This window comes from Corythoichthys intestinalis, chromosome 5, assembly GCF_030265065.1.
Source record: "Corythoichthys intestinalis isolate RoL2023-P3 chromosome 5, ASM3026506v1, whole genome shotgun sequence".
Classification (NCBI taxonomy): Eukaryota; Metazoa; Chordata; class Actinopteri; order Syngnathiformes; family Syngnathidae; genus Corythoichthys; species Corythoichthys intestinalis.
The window spans coordinates 61,377,200-61,395,561 of record NC_080399.1 but is presented as its reverse complement, the minus strand read 5'-3'; the positions used below and the strand labels follow the sequence as shown (position 1 = coordinate 61,395,561).

The window sequence follows — 18,362 nt, the reverse complement described above, 5'->3', positions numbered from 1 at the left end:
TTGACAATTAAATGCGATTTGCGTGAGAGGCTCTCTCTCACTCAAGAGCTTTGTCTAATATTTTGTTGATATGCGGTATTTGAATTTTATCAATACTGACGCTATTTGTTTATATGACCAAAATGAATAGAATCAATTTGTATAAATTGAATGAATGAATGAATGAATGAATTGGATATTAGAGAGTTGTTTGCTCGCAGCAAGGATAAATAAGCAAAGAGGAATGAGAAAGGTAAGCTAGTTAACCCACCTGGGCAACATTAACCACTTTTAGGTCACAACCTACCAGTTGAAAAAAACTAATTACATAACTGTCACAGTGATATTTCCCCATTTTTGTCAAGACAAAGTAGAGCAGCAGATTGTTGGAAGAGGTGAAGAAGAGATTAAAGTTGTTGAGCATGAGCAGAGTTGAATTGACTATCAACGAGGGATGTCCTAATTTTGATTTTGAATACTGATGGCAGAAAAACAACAAAAAAAGTTTTTTAACAGAAATTTACATTGTGGGTTTTATCATATATAATTTAAAGCTCTATTTCCGACTTTTTATGATAGTGTTGAAAAAAAAATCAAATTTGCTCGCTCGCTTGTGCCCAAGTATTGTATTAGGTTTATGACGCCCGTTTTTTCATATGGTATCACAAGTCATACATTTGTCCTACTCCACCACGTTACCACAGATGTCCACTGTGCGGCACAGCACACTTGAGTTGGAAAAAAAGTCCTCTAAAGAAATAACAGGATATGTTTTCAAAATAACTTAAATGTTTATCACTTGCAACTTTCAAACTACATTTCTCCAACACCCGGGAGTTGTAGAACATTTTGCTTACTTGTGAAAGGGCACCATGCCTGATTTCTGCCTCATTGTTAATAAATAAGTAAATACAGTAAATTTAAAAATGAGATAACCTATAAAGGTACTGGAAAAACTGGAAAATCGGTCCTTTAAAAGTGCTTAAATTTGGCCATTAAAAAATGTACAAACTATACAAACCCCGATGAAAATAATCTAGGAAAACTCAAAAGTACATCACCTGTTGAAGTGATGCAACTTTAGCATCTGTCAAAGTTTTCTTCCTTTTCACGAGTCTCCACTGATGGAAGGCATCTCCAATACATATCCTTGTTTTGGTTCTAATTTTGTAATGACTCATTTCAGATTCCTAACTATTTCCGATGAACTACTGAGGAAAACAAGTATTTGAACACCCTGCGACACCCTAAGTTTTTTGACTCAGGAATGTTTGGAGGGTTTGAAATTTTCAGAGTAGGTAGCTGCTTGTCCAATGTGAGAAAAAATAAATAAATAAAGAAATCAGTGTAAAATGACAATTCATGACACATTGGCGTATGACCAAAGTAATATTTGAAATTGTGGTCCCATCTCCTTTCAGGTCATTGACCAGCTCCTCTTGTGTAGTTCTTAGCTGATTCCTCACAATTCTTAGGATCATTGAGACCCTTTGAGGCAGGTCTTGCATGGATCCCCAGTCTGAGGGAGATTGACACTAATGTATAATTGCTCCAACGGTGGATCTTATATCACAAAGCTGCTTGGCAATTGCACCGTAACCCAGCCTTCCAGAACTCAACAATTCTTTCTATTGTTTTGACAATGTTAGTAATTGGAGCCTCAAACGGGTCAAAAAGTCAGACTCAAAAAATCCACCTCCACTGTGGAGTGGAGTTGGACTTGATAGGTGAGGCTCACAATTCTGGCTAATAGACAGGTGTACAAATACTTATTTTCAGCAGTATAATACAAATAAATTGTTAAGAAATTATACACTGTGATTTCTGGATTGTTTTTTTCTTAAGATTGTCTCTAACAGTGGACAAGCATCTACCATGAAAATTTCAAACCCGCCCATCATTTCTAAGTGGGAGAACTTGCAAAACTGCAGGTTGTTCAAATACTTATTTTCCTCACTGTAGTTAATTCATACTGTAAGAGTTGTACCAACCGTAGTTCACAGTATGTAGCCTACAGAGCTGTGGCAACCGGGACGAAGACAAAGAACTGACCCCGTAATTGGCTAATCGGTGGAGGGCGATCTGCCATTTTAAACTTTTCGCGTTGCAAATCGTCTTTTAAAATGGGGATATTTCTGCCTTATTGTATTTAAAAAAAACAACAACAAAAAAACGATTTCAATTCCAAAGAGGGCGTCCCTGACCCTACTACAAAAAGTGTTTGTGAAACGGTGCAATGGCAAACTATACACTATGTTTTTACAGTGGTAGTGGTTCAAACTAAAATTTTGCATTCTGTATGCAGGGAGGAGCTGCCCAACATCTACAAGTGTCTTTATCTGGGCTGCACAGCTGTCTATAGTGCTCCTGGTGGTTTAAAGGTGAGACCCAGTGTTGTTTTTGGTAGCCCTTTTAATTTTAGTCTTAGTATTAGTCTTTTGGATGGAAATACTTATTAGTCTTTGTCATATTTTAGTCATTTCAAAATGTGTTGGATTTAGTCTAGTTTTAGTCGACGAATATTCGAACAAGTTTTAGTTGACGAAAACTCAAAAATTTATAGATTAGTATTGGTTGACGGATAAACAAGGTTTGAGTAAAAAAAAATTAAGGTTTCTAACAATTTCGAATGAACATTGAAAGTCAAGTAAACACTTATTTTTACAACACTAGCTTCATTTTGGTGAAATCTACACAATGACTGCAGTAATATAAATAGGCCAAACCATGATAACTGTAAAACAACACAGTACTAATAACCACCTCCTAGCCCACTCAGTCCAAACAAGTCCAAAATGAATTGCACTGCAGTAACTCAACTGTGGAAGCTGGTAGCCCAGTACGCCCAATCCAAAGAGCAAGCGCATTTTCTCTGGCACATTGTTTCAAAGAGTCTCCGTTGTATTTGGACACTGTGGCAAAAGCTTTAGTGTTTTATATAAGTTCATTGGCTGCCATTGACGACGCTAGACGTCAAATTCATTAAAAATGGGAGGGCTGGCAAAGAATGCTAATATTTGCGGCCAACCTACAAACTGACAACTTCACAGCAGAAGGATGTCCCACGTTTGGACGTCTGGTACTGTCAATGCAAGTGAACGAGTTAACCATCAATCAAGATGGAAAAATGGGCTCCGTTACAGTCTGTTATGATTATCCAAAGTACAACCTTATACTGTATACTGTAGTATATGGACTATGTGTCCCATGATCACCCTGGGCTCACGCAGCCAATGGGGCTTGGGGGGATCTAACGTAGTACATCTAGGTTGCTGTTTTATGATATGGAGTATGAAGTGCGCGAGTGTTTTCGGGGCATTAAAAAAGCTAACATGAACCGTAGAAGTCATTTTAAACCTATGAGGAACAGCAACACATCTTTACACTATGTATTAGACAGTCCAAATACAGGTTAAAACGTGTGCTGTGTCATCAGATATAGCCAAATGTTCTTCCCATAACTTGATGTTAGCAGGCTGCACAGCAGCTTGTTTGCTTTCAAAGGCTTATTAATAAGAGCAGCACAAATTAACTAAAATATTAGCCTAAACTCGTTGCTCCATTTTTCACCGAAAATGTGGAAAATACATGTTAAAATGATGATGGACCATTTGCTGTATTAAATGAAGGGAATAGTTACCTTTCTCGCACACACCATATAACTGTTTGCATTACTCTAACACACATAATATAATCAATGAGGGAATAGTACCATTTCTCATATTTACTGTAGGACTGTTTGTATTACCTAACACACGTAATATAAAATAAATAGCACTTACACCATAGTTTAATGAAAAGAAGCAGAATAGAGGGCATAAAAGATACACAACGCCATCTTATCACAGAAGCCCAACGGGTCATGACCAAGATTGACGCACAAACTCTTGCAATCAGTTCTCCCGGGCACTCCAGGACAAAGAGCAGGGCGCTCTGTCCTAAAACAAGTAGCATCGGAAAGCACCCTCGCCCAACCAGGATAACAAGTTGATAGTGCGGGCGCCTCAGACGTCAAGACCTGCGTCTGTCGCCACGGCAACCACGTCCCAGCCACGAAGGAATTTAGATAACATGGTCGCTGCTCGGAAACATTTCTATGTAGCCATGTTTTGCCGTCCCTGGATTCAGCAGGGTCTCTCCATCGTCTGTTTTTGCCTTGTTTTTGACCATTGTCGACGAATAAATTGTCAACCTGTTTTGGGTGAGCCTTCTTCAAACTTTTGGAACATGGAGTCAGTACAAAGGGTTAACACCTGAGTGAACGCGCGGAATTTGGCCCTTCCGGCCGACCTGCGGGAGCAGTGCCAGCGGAACACCCATTTCGTTAGGCTGTCACTTGTTCCGCGGCTTGGCCGGAGGGGGGGCGAATTCCTTCAAAACTATAGGTCTATGATATCTTAAAAATGACTTGTAACAACTTACCTTTGCATAAATATCAGCGTGTCGACTTTGAGGTGGCGCTTCAGATTCGCAGTATTATTGCGGACACAGTTTTCACAGTTTTGTTCCACGGGGACAGCTGTGCAATGTGTTCTTCTTTTGGTCAGGTTTAGTTTTAAAATGCGACCATAAATCCTCACGCCGTTGCTGGCTGCCATTATTGATGTTAGATCACTCCTAATTTTGTGCACTGCCTCGGGGGAGGATGGGGGACCGGTGCAGAGTTAGAGTGGCAGGCAGTTGATTGCGGAGTGGAGGCAGGTGTGGAGATTGATGACAGGTCTGCAGAGCAGAGTCAGGAGGAGGTGAAGATGAGTGAGCCATTCCAATTATAGCCGTTTTTACAGCTTTCCTGAAAAAATAAAATGAGTGAGTGCTGGGGAATATAGTATTATAAATAGCTGCAAATGCAGGGTTTGGACAAGATAATGGAAACACACCTGTCACCAATCTCCTTACCTGCCTCCCCTCCACTCAGCAATCAGCTGCCTGCCACTATAAGAGATCGGTCTGCACATCATTCGACGCCAGAGCTTCACCAAACCACACATGGTAAAGTACAGGCCACTCTATTTGACTAACTTTGTGACTTATTGCTAGTGATGGTGAGATGAACCCTCATGAGGCCTTGAACCACTTGAGCCAAATGATTCGAGAAAGGGTTCATTTCTCAGAGCTTCATGTGTGCACGGTACCACCTACTTGCTAAGTGTATATTCACAGTCAGTTGTCTACCACCACCATGAGTGATCTGTGGATTTTTATGTGTGTGTGTCTGTTGGGAAGGAATTATTTTGCAAAATATTGTCTGACCAAATCCTCAATGCACATAGATTATCACTTATGTATATGGCGGAAAACACAAGACTGAAAAAGCAGTTTCTGCTCTTGCATTCCTCTTTAAAAGAAACTGCGGTATTATAAGCCAAAAGAACTGTTGTGTTTGATAGAACAATATTTCTATATGCTGCCATAGCAGATTCATGGCACATTAAGCCCCTGAACTATTTTTAATTTGTCCGTGTTACCCTGGAAAACCCTGTTTACAGACGTCGCGCAACTGCTTTTGTTTCAACCCAGCTATAAAACGAAGGCAATTATATTTATTATTCAAAATTTCTGTCATTTTTAGCTTAGAATCATTATTTGATGTGTAATATTTTGTTTAAAAAAAAAAATTATTCACTCGCATATTTTAAACTTGTAAACAATTGACGTCACCATGAAAAAAATTGTGTCTGTAAAACGGTCGCGGATATCTACCTCTTAACTATCGCTTAACTGTAATTTTTTTTTTTGTTACTGTTGCATTTTCTCCGATATGTTAGATATGTTGGATTATAATTTAATTGATCCAAACAAAGAAAAATTTGGGGGAAAAAAAACATTTAAAAGGGTAAATATATGAAAAAGAAAATCTCGACCACTCCTTGATGTCTGTGATTTCTGCATTGCGACCCTTGTTATGTTACCATGTTTCAACCATAAAATCCCTCAAAAATCCAGCTGTGGCCATTCACAGCTGTGTCTTGACACTCGGTGATACATGCTACATGGAGTTTTGGGATTGAAACAAGGTAATTACACAATAATATCTCGTTAAAGTCATGGCGTCTTTAATTCTGCTCTCGCGTGCTCTCACCTACAGATAGGGTTTCGCTGTTTAAAAATTTGTATTTTTTTTTTAAATGCCCTCCTGTTCAAAATTTTTCTTTCCCCAGAAAATTGAGATTTTAAGCTTTCCAATGATCACACATGCATATACATACACATGTATCACACATGCATATCGGACAATTTGGCCAAATTGGGGGTCTCGGAGCGGAACTTCCTGTCACCTTATTGTTTTCCGCCCTATATATTTTTTTCTTCAACATCCTTTTCATTGTTTTCCAGTCACAGATGTTAAATTTGGCATACATCTTCAGCAATGGGATCAAACTCATAACCTGTGTGACCATAATGTATGAGGGGACGGTGCCCCCTAAATCAAAAAGAAAATAATAAAACAAAATTGACCTATTATACATACAAAACAAAAAACGCACACATACACACACAAACGGTACCTCACAGTCATAAAAATATGATTTGGCGATTTCTCCTGTAAGTCAGCAGTGCCAAGCAGCTCTCCAAAAATCAACGTATAACAAATTATACATATAAACGTATGAATGTTTGGGTCCAGTTAGAGGAGTGGCCACATACATACAGTACATAACTCATGAAGTGAAACAGACTATTTTCTTTCAATACAGTGTGTGTGGGAAAATATTTCCCCAAATATTATTATCATAGCATGAGCATAATGAGGAGGAGGACAGTAAGTGTGCTTTTGTAACCAGTAAAAGGGCACAGATAATGCTTGTGTAAATTGGTCATTGATGTAGCTGCAGGAACAGGATAGTGGGGATTTTCATTTATTCATTTTTTTCCACACAGAGGAAGTCCTCTTGTTGGCTCCGTCCTATTAACGACTGTACTACTCCTTCTCACCTCATTCCTACACCTTTCACCCTCCAAACTATCCAACTCTCACCTGATTGCAACTCTCCTTCAAACACCCACATTTTGAATGTATACTGCAGCGGGCTGTCAAACCGCGCGGCAAAAATCTAAAGCACTCCCTGAAGCAATCAAGTGGTACAGCTGGGCAGCGAGGCTTCGGATGTCATCGTTTTTGGAATCTCCCCTGAATAAAGCCAGCCTCGGCACACACTTCACGGAAACGTCCCTTCATTACTTGACACGCGCTCCGAAGGCTCAGCGCACCTTGTTACATCACTACTTATTTCTTATCTTCATCACAGAAATAACAAGCCTTCTCGGCCTCCCACCTCAGACAAGAGATCTGCAGAGCCACCACTTCTCACCAATTTTTATTTTTTAATACACACAACCCCTAGCAAAAAGTATGGAATCACCAGTCTCGAATGAGCACGCACTCATTTTATTATATAGAACAAACTCCGATAAAAAGCGAAAAAATAATGAATTAGTTAAAAAGTGCAACTCTTTAGCATTCAGAAACAATAAAAGAGATGAATAAAAACATTGTGGGGGTCAGTAGATGTTACTTTTATCGAGGGAGTGCAGGGAAATATAGAATCACTCCATTTTGAGTAGAAAATACAGACTCCTTCTTTCCTTTCCTTAATTGGGCCCCTGCCTCAGATTAGATCTGCTCACTAGTCAGCAGTTAAAAATGGTGCAGCTATCACACCTTGAAGGGCTGCTGGACCAAGGGGATTCACAAGAATCATGACACCAAAAAGAGAGATGTCTCTTGAGACCAAGAAGAGGATTATCAAACTTCTCAAAGAAGGTAACGCTACACGTATGGTTGCCAAAGATGTGGGCTGTTCAGTCAGCTGTATCAGAAATCTGACCAAGTACAAACAGCATGGCAAGGTTGTTAAACTTAAGCATACTGGTAAACATCCAAACGTCATGACAAACAACTAAAGGGCATATGTCTTGAAAACAGAAAATGTACAACAAGACAAATGAAGAAGAAATAGGAGGAAGCTGGACTCAAGGTATGTGGCAGAACAGTGCAAAATGGCCTAAAGGAAATGGGATTTTCATACAGGAAAGCTAAAAGGAACTCACAATTGACACTTAAACAGAAAAGAACAAGCCTGCAGTGGGCTAAGGAGAGGCAATCATGGACTGTGAATGACTGGATGAAGGTTATTTTCAGTGATGAGTCAAGAATCTGCATTGGACAAGGTGATTATGCTGGAAATTTTGTTTGGTGCTGTTCCAGTGAGATTTACAAGAGAAAGACCCATAAAACCAGATCTCAACCCAATTGAAAACCTGTGGTGGAAATTGAAAAAAAAAAAGGTCCACAGCAAGGCTCCGACCTGCTAGGACGATCTGGCAACTGCAATCAAAGAGAGTTGGCACCAAATTGATGAAGACTCATCAAGTCCATGCCTCAGAGACTGCGAGCTGTCATAAAAGCCAGACGTGGTGCAAATAAATACTAGAAATGTGTTTGGAATTTTATGTTTTTTTCTCAAGAGTCCATATTTTTTTCCTTAGAATGGAGTGATTCTATATTTATTTCTCTGTACTTGCTCTATAAAAGTAACATTTACTGACCACCACAATGTTTTATTCATTTCTTTTAGTGTTTCTGAATGCTAAAGAGTTGCACTTTTGTACTAATTCATTATTTTTTCAAGCTTTTTATCTGAGTTCGTTCTACATAATAAAATGTCTGAGTGAGTGCTCGTCCGAGACTGGTGATTCCATACTTTTTGCTAATGTTAGTATATATATTTGTTTGATAAACATGCCCTTGGGCTCCATCTTATCACTGACTCCTCATTGCTTAGCTTTTGGTTCACATTTTGGCATCATAGTCATTGAACATAATTGTTAATGAATGGCATGAGGAACATTTTCATGAAGTTGAGCATCTCTTATGGCCGGCACAGTCCTCAGACCTCAACATTATTGAACATTTATGGTCACTTTTAAAGATTCAATTAAGACGTTGATTTCCACATCCATCGTCTCTAAAAGAGTTAGAGGGCATCCTCACTGAAGAATGGCTTAAAATTCTTTTGGAAACAATTCACAAGTTGTATGAATCAATACCTTGGAGAATTGAGGCTGTAATTCCCGCAAAAGGCCTACACCGTATTAAATTAGTTTAAAAATTTTTTTTAAGGTGTTTTCATTATTTTGTCCAACCCCTGTATGTCTTTTGCGCTCGTGTTGTGGTTTGCACAAACCCCCCTCCACTCACAGCGATAAAAAGGTTGGTGACCACTGATTTCAAGCATGGATGAAACTATTAAACTCTTTTATGGTTGAATATAATCATGAGGAATTGCTGCCATAACAAAACGTCCAACAGGATTAGGATTAGGTTCAAATGAAGTTTTGGAGTTGTTGCATGTTCATTTTTAGCACAGAGATCTAATTTTAGCATATAAGGCATTGAACCTAAATGAATAAACGTTTCTCTAAAAACTTAAAGCACTGGGCACGGAGGAGTTTGTCGAGCGTTCAGGTTCTCCTTTTAAATTAAACACATAATTTCCAGTGTATCAGTAGTGCTCATGAACATATGGATAGTTGTATAAATGTCACCAGCAGGGAGATCACATAAATTTGATGAGGGCTTTCGATGCACTGTTCCGCATAGTCTGCCTCAGGCTCTGAAGTCTGTGTCAAATGTCCTCCCCTCTTCTGTTGGAAACAAATACAACCCTAGTGGGCTTTCCTCGAGTGAGGGTGTTTAGTGATAATGGGCAAAGCACCCAGTGATTGTGTGAAATGCAATTACAAGACAACAATTCCAGAGGTGCACCTGCAAATACTTAACTGTGGGATTTTGTATTTACACAACTCTTAATTTTGACCTTTTTGTTGTCCTCCAGAAACATGTAAAACAGCATCATGACGAGGTGAGAGAGCGACCCTGTCCCCATCCTGGATGCAACAAGGTCTTCACCATCGACCGTTACTTGCAGCGACACGTAAAGCTGATTCACACAGGTATGTTTGACAAGGTCGAGAAAAAAGTGGGTCTACTTTCAAAAGTATGTTCACTGCAAGCCTGACATAATTCCACTCCGGGTTCTGGTCTTCCTGCGTTTATAAAAATACATGTCATTTGTCTCGACTTGAACACAAATTGTTTATTTTTAGTGATCTCATTCAAACCCAATCAAAAATGGTTCCAACCCAAGACTTGACCAGAGGGACTTTTATATTTTAAAGAGAAGCAAAGCAGAATTAGCATATACACTGAAGAAGAAAAAAGTCGATTTTCTCTTTTTACGTTTTTTTTTTCCCCCTCTTAACGAACAGGAGATGACGACACACAATAATCACCTTAGACATATACTAGTCCTTCTCAAAAAAATTTGCAAATTGTGATAAAGTTCATTATTTTCTGTAATGTACTGTTAAATATTAGACTTTCATATATTTTAGATTCATTACACACAACTGGAGTAGTTCAAGCCTTTTATTGTTTTAATATTGATGATTTTGGCAAAAAAGTCAAGAAAAACCAAAAAGAAACCTTCAAAAGAATGCAACAATTATCGTTAGACAAAACACAAAATGGTCGACGGTCGCTTCAAGTCAACTTTTACCCGCCTTAAATTATGACCAAACATCTTTTTACCGTTAGGCTTTTTGAAGGTGCACCCAAAAGAGCTTCAGTTGACTCTTGCGCAGCCGTTCGTCCACTCCCTCCGTCGTCTGGGCTCTCACGTCTGGTCACCAACTATTGGAATTCGCCCCCCCGGCCAAGCCGCATGGAAACGGCGACAGCCGAACGGAAATGGTGCTCTGCTGCTTACCGCTTCCGTGCGCCAACCGGGAAGGCGGAAGTTCCGCGCGTTCACCTCCTGTGTTAACCCTTTATACTGACTCCATGTTCCAAAAGTTTGAAGAAGGCTCACCGAAAAACAGGTTGACAATTTATTCGTCGACAATGGTAAATGCCACAGCGACCGACACTGGTCTTGACGTCCCAAGCGCCTGCTACCAGCTTGTTATCCGGGCTGGGCGAGGCGCTACTTGTTTTAGGACAGCGTGTCCTGCTCTGCGTCCTTGCAGTGGCCAGGAGAAGTGATTGCAAGAGTTGGTGCGTCAATCTTGCTCGTGACGCACACATTGGGCTTCTATGATAAGATGGCGTTGTGTATCTATTCTGCTTCTTTTCATTAAATTATGGTGTGCTATTTATTTTATGTTCGGTGTGTTAGAGTAGTGCAGTCCTACAGTAAATATGAGAAATGACACTATTCCCTGATTAATCATATTACGTGTGTTAGAGGAATGCAAACAGACGGTCCCTACGAGAAACGGTACAATTTTTCCATTTTTCCCTCATGAGCCCCGTTAAGGTGATTCACTTTACTGTGTCCAAGGGCATGGAGTGAAGTCTACCTACAGTAAACTATAGTTAGATGAATGTGTTAGACCAGACATGTCCAAAGTCCGGCCCGGGGGCCAAATGCGGCCTTCGGTCAAATTTCATCCGGCCACCAGCCTCTGTCATAATAATCATTAACATCTGGCCCGCATAGACTTAATATATTGGTCAGCAGTACTACTACCAGCATATGAAGTAGCTTACACACTAAATGCTGCTCCTCATTTACCCACTAAAAGGCAGCAGCACTCTAAGCAACATTACCCCGTGTGACCCTTTACTCCCAATTTTCTAAAATGGTGACAATCAACAAAAACTGTTGACTGCGACGGCCGACACTTCAGGGATAGGTGGAAATTGGACTATTTCTTCACTAAAACACGCAACAGCTGTGTCTGCCTCATTTGCAAAGAGACAGTGCGCAGTTTTTAAATAGTTCAATGTTAGGCGATATTACCAGAGGCGATATTACCAAAGAAGACACGCTGACATGTACGAAAAGATTACAGGGAAGTAGCGAGAAATTGAAGCAACTTGAAGCTAGTTTATTTTACAGCAGCATTATTACATTATTACATTACCTACAACAGCAGTATTTCGCAAGAGCCCAAGAGTCGAAAGAGAACGCCCCAAAGGCTAGTTGGGAGATTGTTGATATTATTAATTTAAAAAATTAGGGCTGCAGCTATTGATTATTTTAGTAGTCGATTAATCGATGAACTAGTTAGTTTCAATAATCGAGTAATCGGATAAGGAACATGAAAAATTAAAATACCTCAGCTGAGCCTCAAACAGTATAAAAAATAAATACGGATTGACAAAAGAACAATGGCTAACTTACATAGCAAATGTCTGCTAGCTTAAATGCTGTAAAACACTAACTTTTTTTTTTTTTTTTTACAATGCTCTTGACAAATGGTTCAGACACATATTCCCACAAAAAAAAAAAAAACTGCTAAATATACCAATAAACTAAATTACGAATGCATTAAAAAAAAAAAAGCTCAAACAAAAACTTGGCTTATGTTGGTTTTAACATGGTGCAGCTGGATTCAGCCATGTGAAATGAGGCAGACTAGAGGGCAGTGTATCACTTAAACGAATACTCAAAGCAGCAAAATTTAATTCGAATCTTTTTTCTTTAATCGAATACTGGAGTTAATCGATTCAGCACAAAAAAAACAAATGTGACACACAGAATGGCTTGCTAACATTTTCTTAAATATATTGTTCTACATAAAGGACGTCAGCCAAGGTCGGCCCTCCACATTTTTACCACACCAAATCTGGCCCCCTTTGCAAAAAGTTTGGACACCCCTGTGTTAGACTAATGCAAACAATTATATGGTGTGTGCGAGAACGGTACCTTTTCCCTTCAATCCCTATCTCAAAAAATTAGCATATCATGAAAAGGTACTCTAAAGAAGCTACTAACCTAACCATCTGAATCAACAAATTTACTCAAAACCCCTGCGAAAGATTCCTGAGGCTTTTAAAAACTCCCAGCCTGGTTCATTACTCAAAACCGCAATCATGGGCAAGACTGCCGACCTGACTGCTGTCCAGAAGGCCATCATTGACACCCTCTAGCAAGAGGCTAAGACACAGAAAGAAATTTCTGAGCGAATAGGCTGTTCCCAAAGTGCTGTATCAAGGCACATCAGTGGGAAGTCTGTGGGAAGGAAAAAGTGTGGCAGGAAACGCTGCACAACCAGAAGAGGTGACCGCACCCTGAGAAAGATTGTGGAGAAGGGCCGATTCCAGACCTTGGGGGACCTGCAGAAACAGTGGACTGAGTCTGGAGTAGAAACATCCAGAGCCACGGTGCACAGGCGTGTGTGAAAAGGCGGCAGAAGCGCCTGACTTGGGCTACAGAGAGCAGCACTGGACTGTTGCTCATTGGTCCAAAGTACTTTTTTCAGGTGAAAGCAAATTTTGTATGTCATTCGGAAATCAAGGTGTCAAGAGTTTAGAGGAAGACTGGGGAGAAGGAAATGCCAAAATGCCTGACGTCCAGTGTCAAGTACCCACAGTCAGTGATGGTCTGGGGTGCCATGTCAGCTGCTGGTGTTGGTCTACTGTGTTTTATCAAGGGCAGGTTCAATGCAGCTAGCTATCAGGAGATTTTGGAGCACCTCATGCTTCCATCTGCTGAAAAGCTTTATGGAGATGAAGATTTTTTTTTTCAGCACGACCTGGCACCTGCTCAAAACCACTGGTAAATGGTTTACTCACCATGGCATTACTGTGCTCAATTGGCCTGCCAACTCTCCTGATCTGAACCCCATAGAGAATCGGTGGGATATTGTGAAGAGGAAGTTGAGAGACACCAGACCCAACACTGTGGATTTGCTTAAGGCCGCTATCGAAGCATCCTGGGCCTCATAACACCTCAGCAGTGCCACAGGGTGACTGCCTCCATGCCATGCCGCATTGAAGCAGTCATTTCTGCAAAAGGACCAAGTATTGAGTGCACAGCTGATATAATTAATTGAAGGTTGACTTTTTTTTTTTTGTATTAAAAAACTTTTTTTGTATTGGTTGGATAAAATATGCAAATTTTTTGAGATAGGGATTTTTTTTTTTTTTTTTACTTGTTTGCCAAAATCAATACTAAAACAATAAAAGGCTTGAACTACTTCAGTTGTGTGTAATGAATCTAAAATACATGAAAGTCTAATGTTTATCAGTACATTACAGAAAATAATGAACTTTATCACAATATGCAAATTTTTTGAGAAGGACTAGTACAGTGGTACCATCAGAGGCGTAGCAAGGGTCCCCGGGGGCCCCAGGCAACAAGCAACATGGGGCCCTTCGAGCGTGTGCAAGTAAGGGAGACAGTTGGACTTGGAGCAACAGAAAAAAGAGTAGCAACACAAAAATACCACCATCAGATGCGGAGGTATATACCTTTGTGTGAAACCAGTAGTCAGATTGGCCCTACGACCCACCAAATTCAAATTATTCCGTAAAAACCACTGATTAGTGGACTACTGACCAAAATAAGTATTAAATTTGCTAATAAAATTGTTTGATTATTTTAGATGCATATATGTTATATTTATCTGATAGAGTATTCAACGAGGAATACGATAGACCCATTAATAGACTGTTTTGAAAAATCCTTTCTTGAAGTAGTCACATAAATAATGACGTGGCCTGTGACGTGCAAGGACTTTCCAGAGAGTACTTGGTGAGTCACTCTTTAAACAATCATGTGGTATTGATAGCTGATTGGACTTTCTTAAACATGTATAATCTACGCGACACGGTTAATGCTGATTGCAATTGATAACAGAATCGTTAGATAATGTGCCAAATGATTCCATGGTATTGAAACACTCCCTATACTTGTCACTGCAACAGTGCAGTAAAGCTGCGTGTGCTAAATCTGTTGGCCTTCTGGGGGCCCCTGCTGGCTGAGGGCCCTAGGCAATTGCCTGGTTTGCCTAATGGGACGCGACGCCTCTGGGTACCATGACATACGATTGCTACGACACACAATCTTGTTGACAGCCGACGTAAAATTTGACTCGCCATTAGTTTCTACATCTGACAAAATGCTCGAAATACGACAATTTATGACAGCATCGCAATTTAATTGTTTTCCTGCAAGATGGACACGCGGCGGATTTTCTTGTGAGAGAAATCGACATAGGAATGCTAAAGCAGTTGGTGAAAGGGGAGACTTCACATTGAAATGAAGATGAAATGATGCAAAAACATGAGCGTGGGGTGCGCGTCCATGAACTGCTTGACAATACTCCTCCGACCTCCGTTCGCCGGTCTTTATAAGTTAAGGATACAATTATGATTGTGGTACCATCGACAATGAGATCGCCAGCTTCGTCAAATTTTAATCATTTATTTCAGACCTTGTGCAAGACAACACGCCAATTGCCAGCAACAACAGAACACAAAAAGTGAAGTAAAAACTCTATTGCACTCTCTCTCACTCTGCCGTCAGCCCCGCGGTGCGTTCAGGTACACCACGCAAAATACACCCGCCACATAAGAACCCGATTTGTTACATTATTACATGTATTATTATTATTATTATTATTATTATTACTATCCAGATTTTTATTCATTATGTATTTGTTTTGCTGTTTGTAATTGCTATTTGCAATAGTAACAGCAGTATTTATTAAGGATTTAGTGTAGGTTTTTGGGCTTTGGAACGAGTTAATGGAATTTTGATGTAGTCTTATGGGAAAATCCAAAATTTCAACTTACAAACAAGGTCCTGGAATGAATTAATTTGATATATAGAGCTATCACTTAGACCTGTCGCGATAACAAATTTTAGTGGGCAATAAATTATCTCATAAATTATTGCTATATGCGATATTATTACTGCCGCGCCCCCCCCCCCCCCCCCCCAATTTTATTTAACCAATTTAATTCAACACAGTGAGAATATAGTAGATATTAATAGATCAAGTACACCCATTTAAACGCAATAAATGTTTACTCTTAAATTCAATAATACTTTTTAAGAAATCACAACTAAAAGCAAAAGACCATGCCTCTTTTAAGTAAAAGACCACAATCTTAATACCGCACTGAAACACAGAATAAATAAAATGTCTTTTTCAAGGAAAAATAAAATCGTACTTTATACCTCTGTGCCTAAATGCTAAAGTTATTAAGTAAACACAAACAATTGCACTTCAACAACAACAGAGAAAAATAGAGTAATTGAGTAGCAGTAACACAAATGTGGCTTCAATAAGTATCAAACAGCATTAAACAGACACTAGAAAACCCAAGGAGGGATCAGTTGATGAATACACCTTTTTTGCCCAGAGGGCGATCATCTGATCCTAATTTGCGCATCTATTGTGGTCGTTGATGGTGGTCGTTGGTACTCACGCCTACGGACAATTTGGAATGATCAATCAGCCTAGCATGCACGTCTTAGGAATGTGGGAGGAAACCGGAGTGTTTTTCTATCTCTACATAAAGAAAGAAAGAAAAAAAAAAAAGCAAATGTGTATGTATGTGGGAATGAAGCATTTAGCTACAGTAAATATGCCACAGACCTAATGTGGATGTGTAGCTGAACAGGTTGACTTTCATAGTATATTGAACTATATTTTAGCAATCCTTTTTTTTTTTTTCATCTTGAATCCATTTCCAGCAGGCTTATAATGTAGACTCTAAGCCTAAACCAATATAGGATAACAAAGACAAAATAACCGAATTTCAATCTCTGAAAGATTTATTTAGAGCAAAACAAAAAACTGTACAGTGTACTGTATACAATCCTGACACATCACTGGGTAAGGCGTACAGCATGAGCCACAAGTCAATCGGCCACATTTCTGACAGACATGAGACATTCCCCCCCACCCCCCCCCCCCCCCCCCCCCCCGTACACTTCTTTATTTGGCAGCGCCTCGTTTTTGCTGGTGGACTGTGTGTCATGGGAACAAATAAATCTTTCAGAAATTAAATTTGCGTTGTTTTGTCATTGTTATCCTATGTTGCTTTAGGCCTTAGAGTCTACATTATTTACCAACTGAAAATGGATTCAAGATAGTGTTGAAATATACTGGTCAGAATATTCCTCCCCCCCAATTCCTAAAACGCGATTGCAAATTGGCAAAAGCACGAACCCCAATTGCCACAACACGACAGCAAATGGCTCGCAGAACGACAGCAAAAGGCTCGCAGCCCGAATGCATGCAAAAGGCTCGCAGCTCAACAGCAAAATCCCACAACACGACGGCAAAAGGATGACCGGAAGTTAAAAAAAAAAAAAAAGGACGACACTTTTATATTGCTATATATATACAGGCATGAAAATCTCTCACCTTTCGGCGAAATTCGCCGTTTTGAAGTCAAAAAGGATGACCTACGTGAATCGTGTAGATCCGAGGAGAAAACTTTTAAGGGGGGTGGGGGGTGGGGGGGGTTCGGGTGTAGGCATGTGCCGGTTACCTTCACGGTTTACCATGCTATGAAAACGTGGCGGTTACAAAACCACTAAAAATTTCCGTCATACAGTAGTACGTATTCGTTATTTTTCATGTGTCGAAAATGCAGCCAGAAGTGGCTTGGCGCGGCAGCACTTACCCCTTCCTCTGTTTGATGGTGCGAGTGTAAGTGACGCTATTCCAGCAAACCCAAAAAGAAACACTCCAAACGCAAGGCATAAATTCTTCAATTTATTGATCTCTCAAATCGTAGTAACTGAAATATACCAAATGAATACATTTAAAACGTTGTACAATCGTATTTTTCCACGTGGGAGTCACTTCAACAGTTTAGCTTCATGAAAAAGTTCGCCAAAAACAAAACACACATTTTCCTTTCAAATTCAATACACAAAGTTACTAAAAACTTACAAAGACGAATGATAGGCAAGGCTTAGTTAGGAGAGCAACTTAATTGAGGTTAATCACAGCCGCTGAGAGAGAATCAAGTTTGTATGTGGGGAGGAGAAAAAGAGCGTCAAAGATCGCTAATTGCGACAGATGATCTTGTCCTAAGAACAAATTCACGTTCGCTGGACGAGGTGAGGTCTCACTCCCAATTTTTTTTTTTTAGATGAATGCATTCGCCAGCATATTGAATTTGGTGAGTAATGGTTTGAATCGTTTTCATATTTTGCGGTATGACAAAGTTACTGCCGTTTGTCGCAGCTTGCGTTGGACACTGCCAGAGCGTCCGGTGAAAAAATAGCTCCCGTTAAGGTAACGTCAAGCTTGTGTATTTAACGGTAATATAAAAGCAGTGTTGTCAGTAACGCGTTATGTGAGTAATGCGTAACTGTAATCTGATTACTTTCTTTCAGTAAAGAACAATCTAACGCGTTCATTTTTCTAAATCAGTAATCTGAGTAAAATTAATTTCCTTGATGCCTGTGCGTTACTATTTTGTTATTGCCCCATAATGTATGTAGAATGAAGAATACTGTAGTCATGGGAGTGACATCACATGTCACATTTTCTAATCAAGGATGGAAAAAAAAGGGTCACGTGTAATATCATGATGCGTGAGCCGTGAGCGCTGGGAGTTTGCG

At 39.8% G+C, this 18,362-nt stretch overlaps 1 protein-coding gene across 1 annotated transcript in view; it reads left to right on the top strand.

Moving 5' to 3' along the window:
- Nucleotides 1–18,362, top strand: part of znf276 (zinc finger protein 276) — a 93,649-nt gene that overhangs the window by 36,138 nt on the left and 39,149 nt on the right. Inside the window, exons 8-9 of the mRNA XM_057836687.1 lie at nt 2,285–2,360; nt 9,819–9,936. Coding sequence (XP_057692670.1) covers nt 2,285–2,360; nt 9,819–9,936 — 194 coding nt within the window. The remainder of the gene's footprint in view (nt 1–2,284; nt 2,361–9,818; nt 9,937–18,362) is intronic.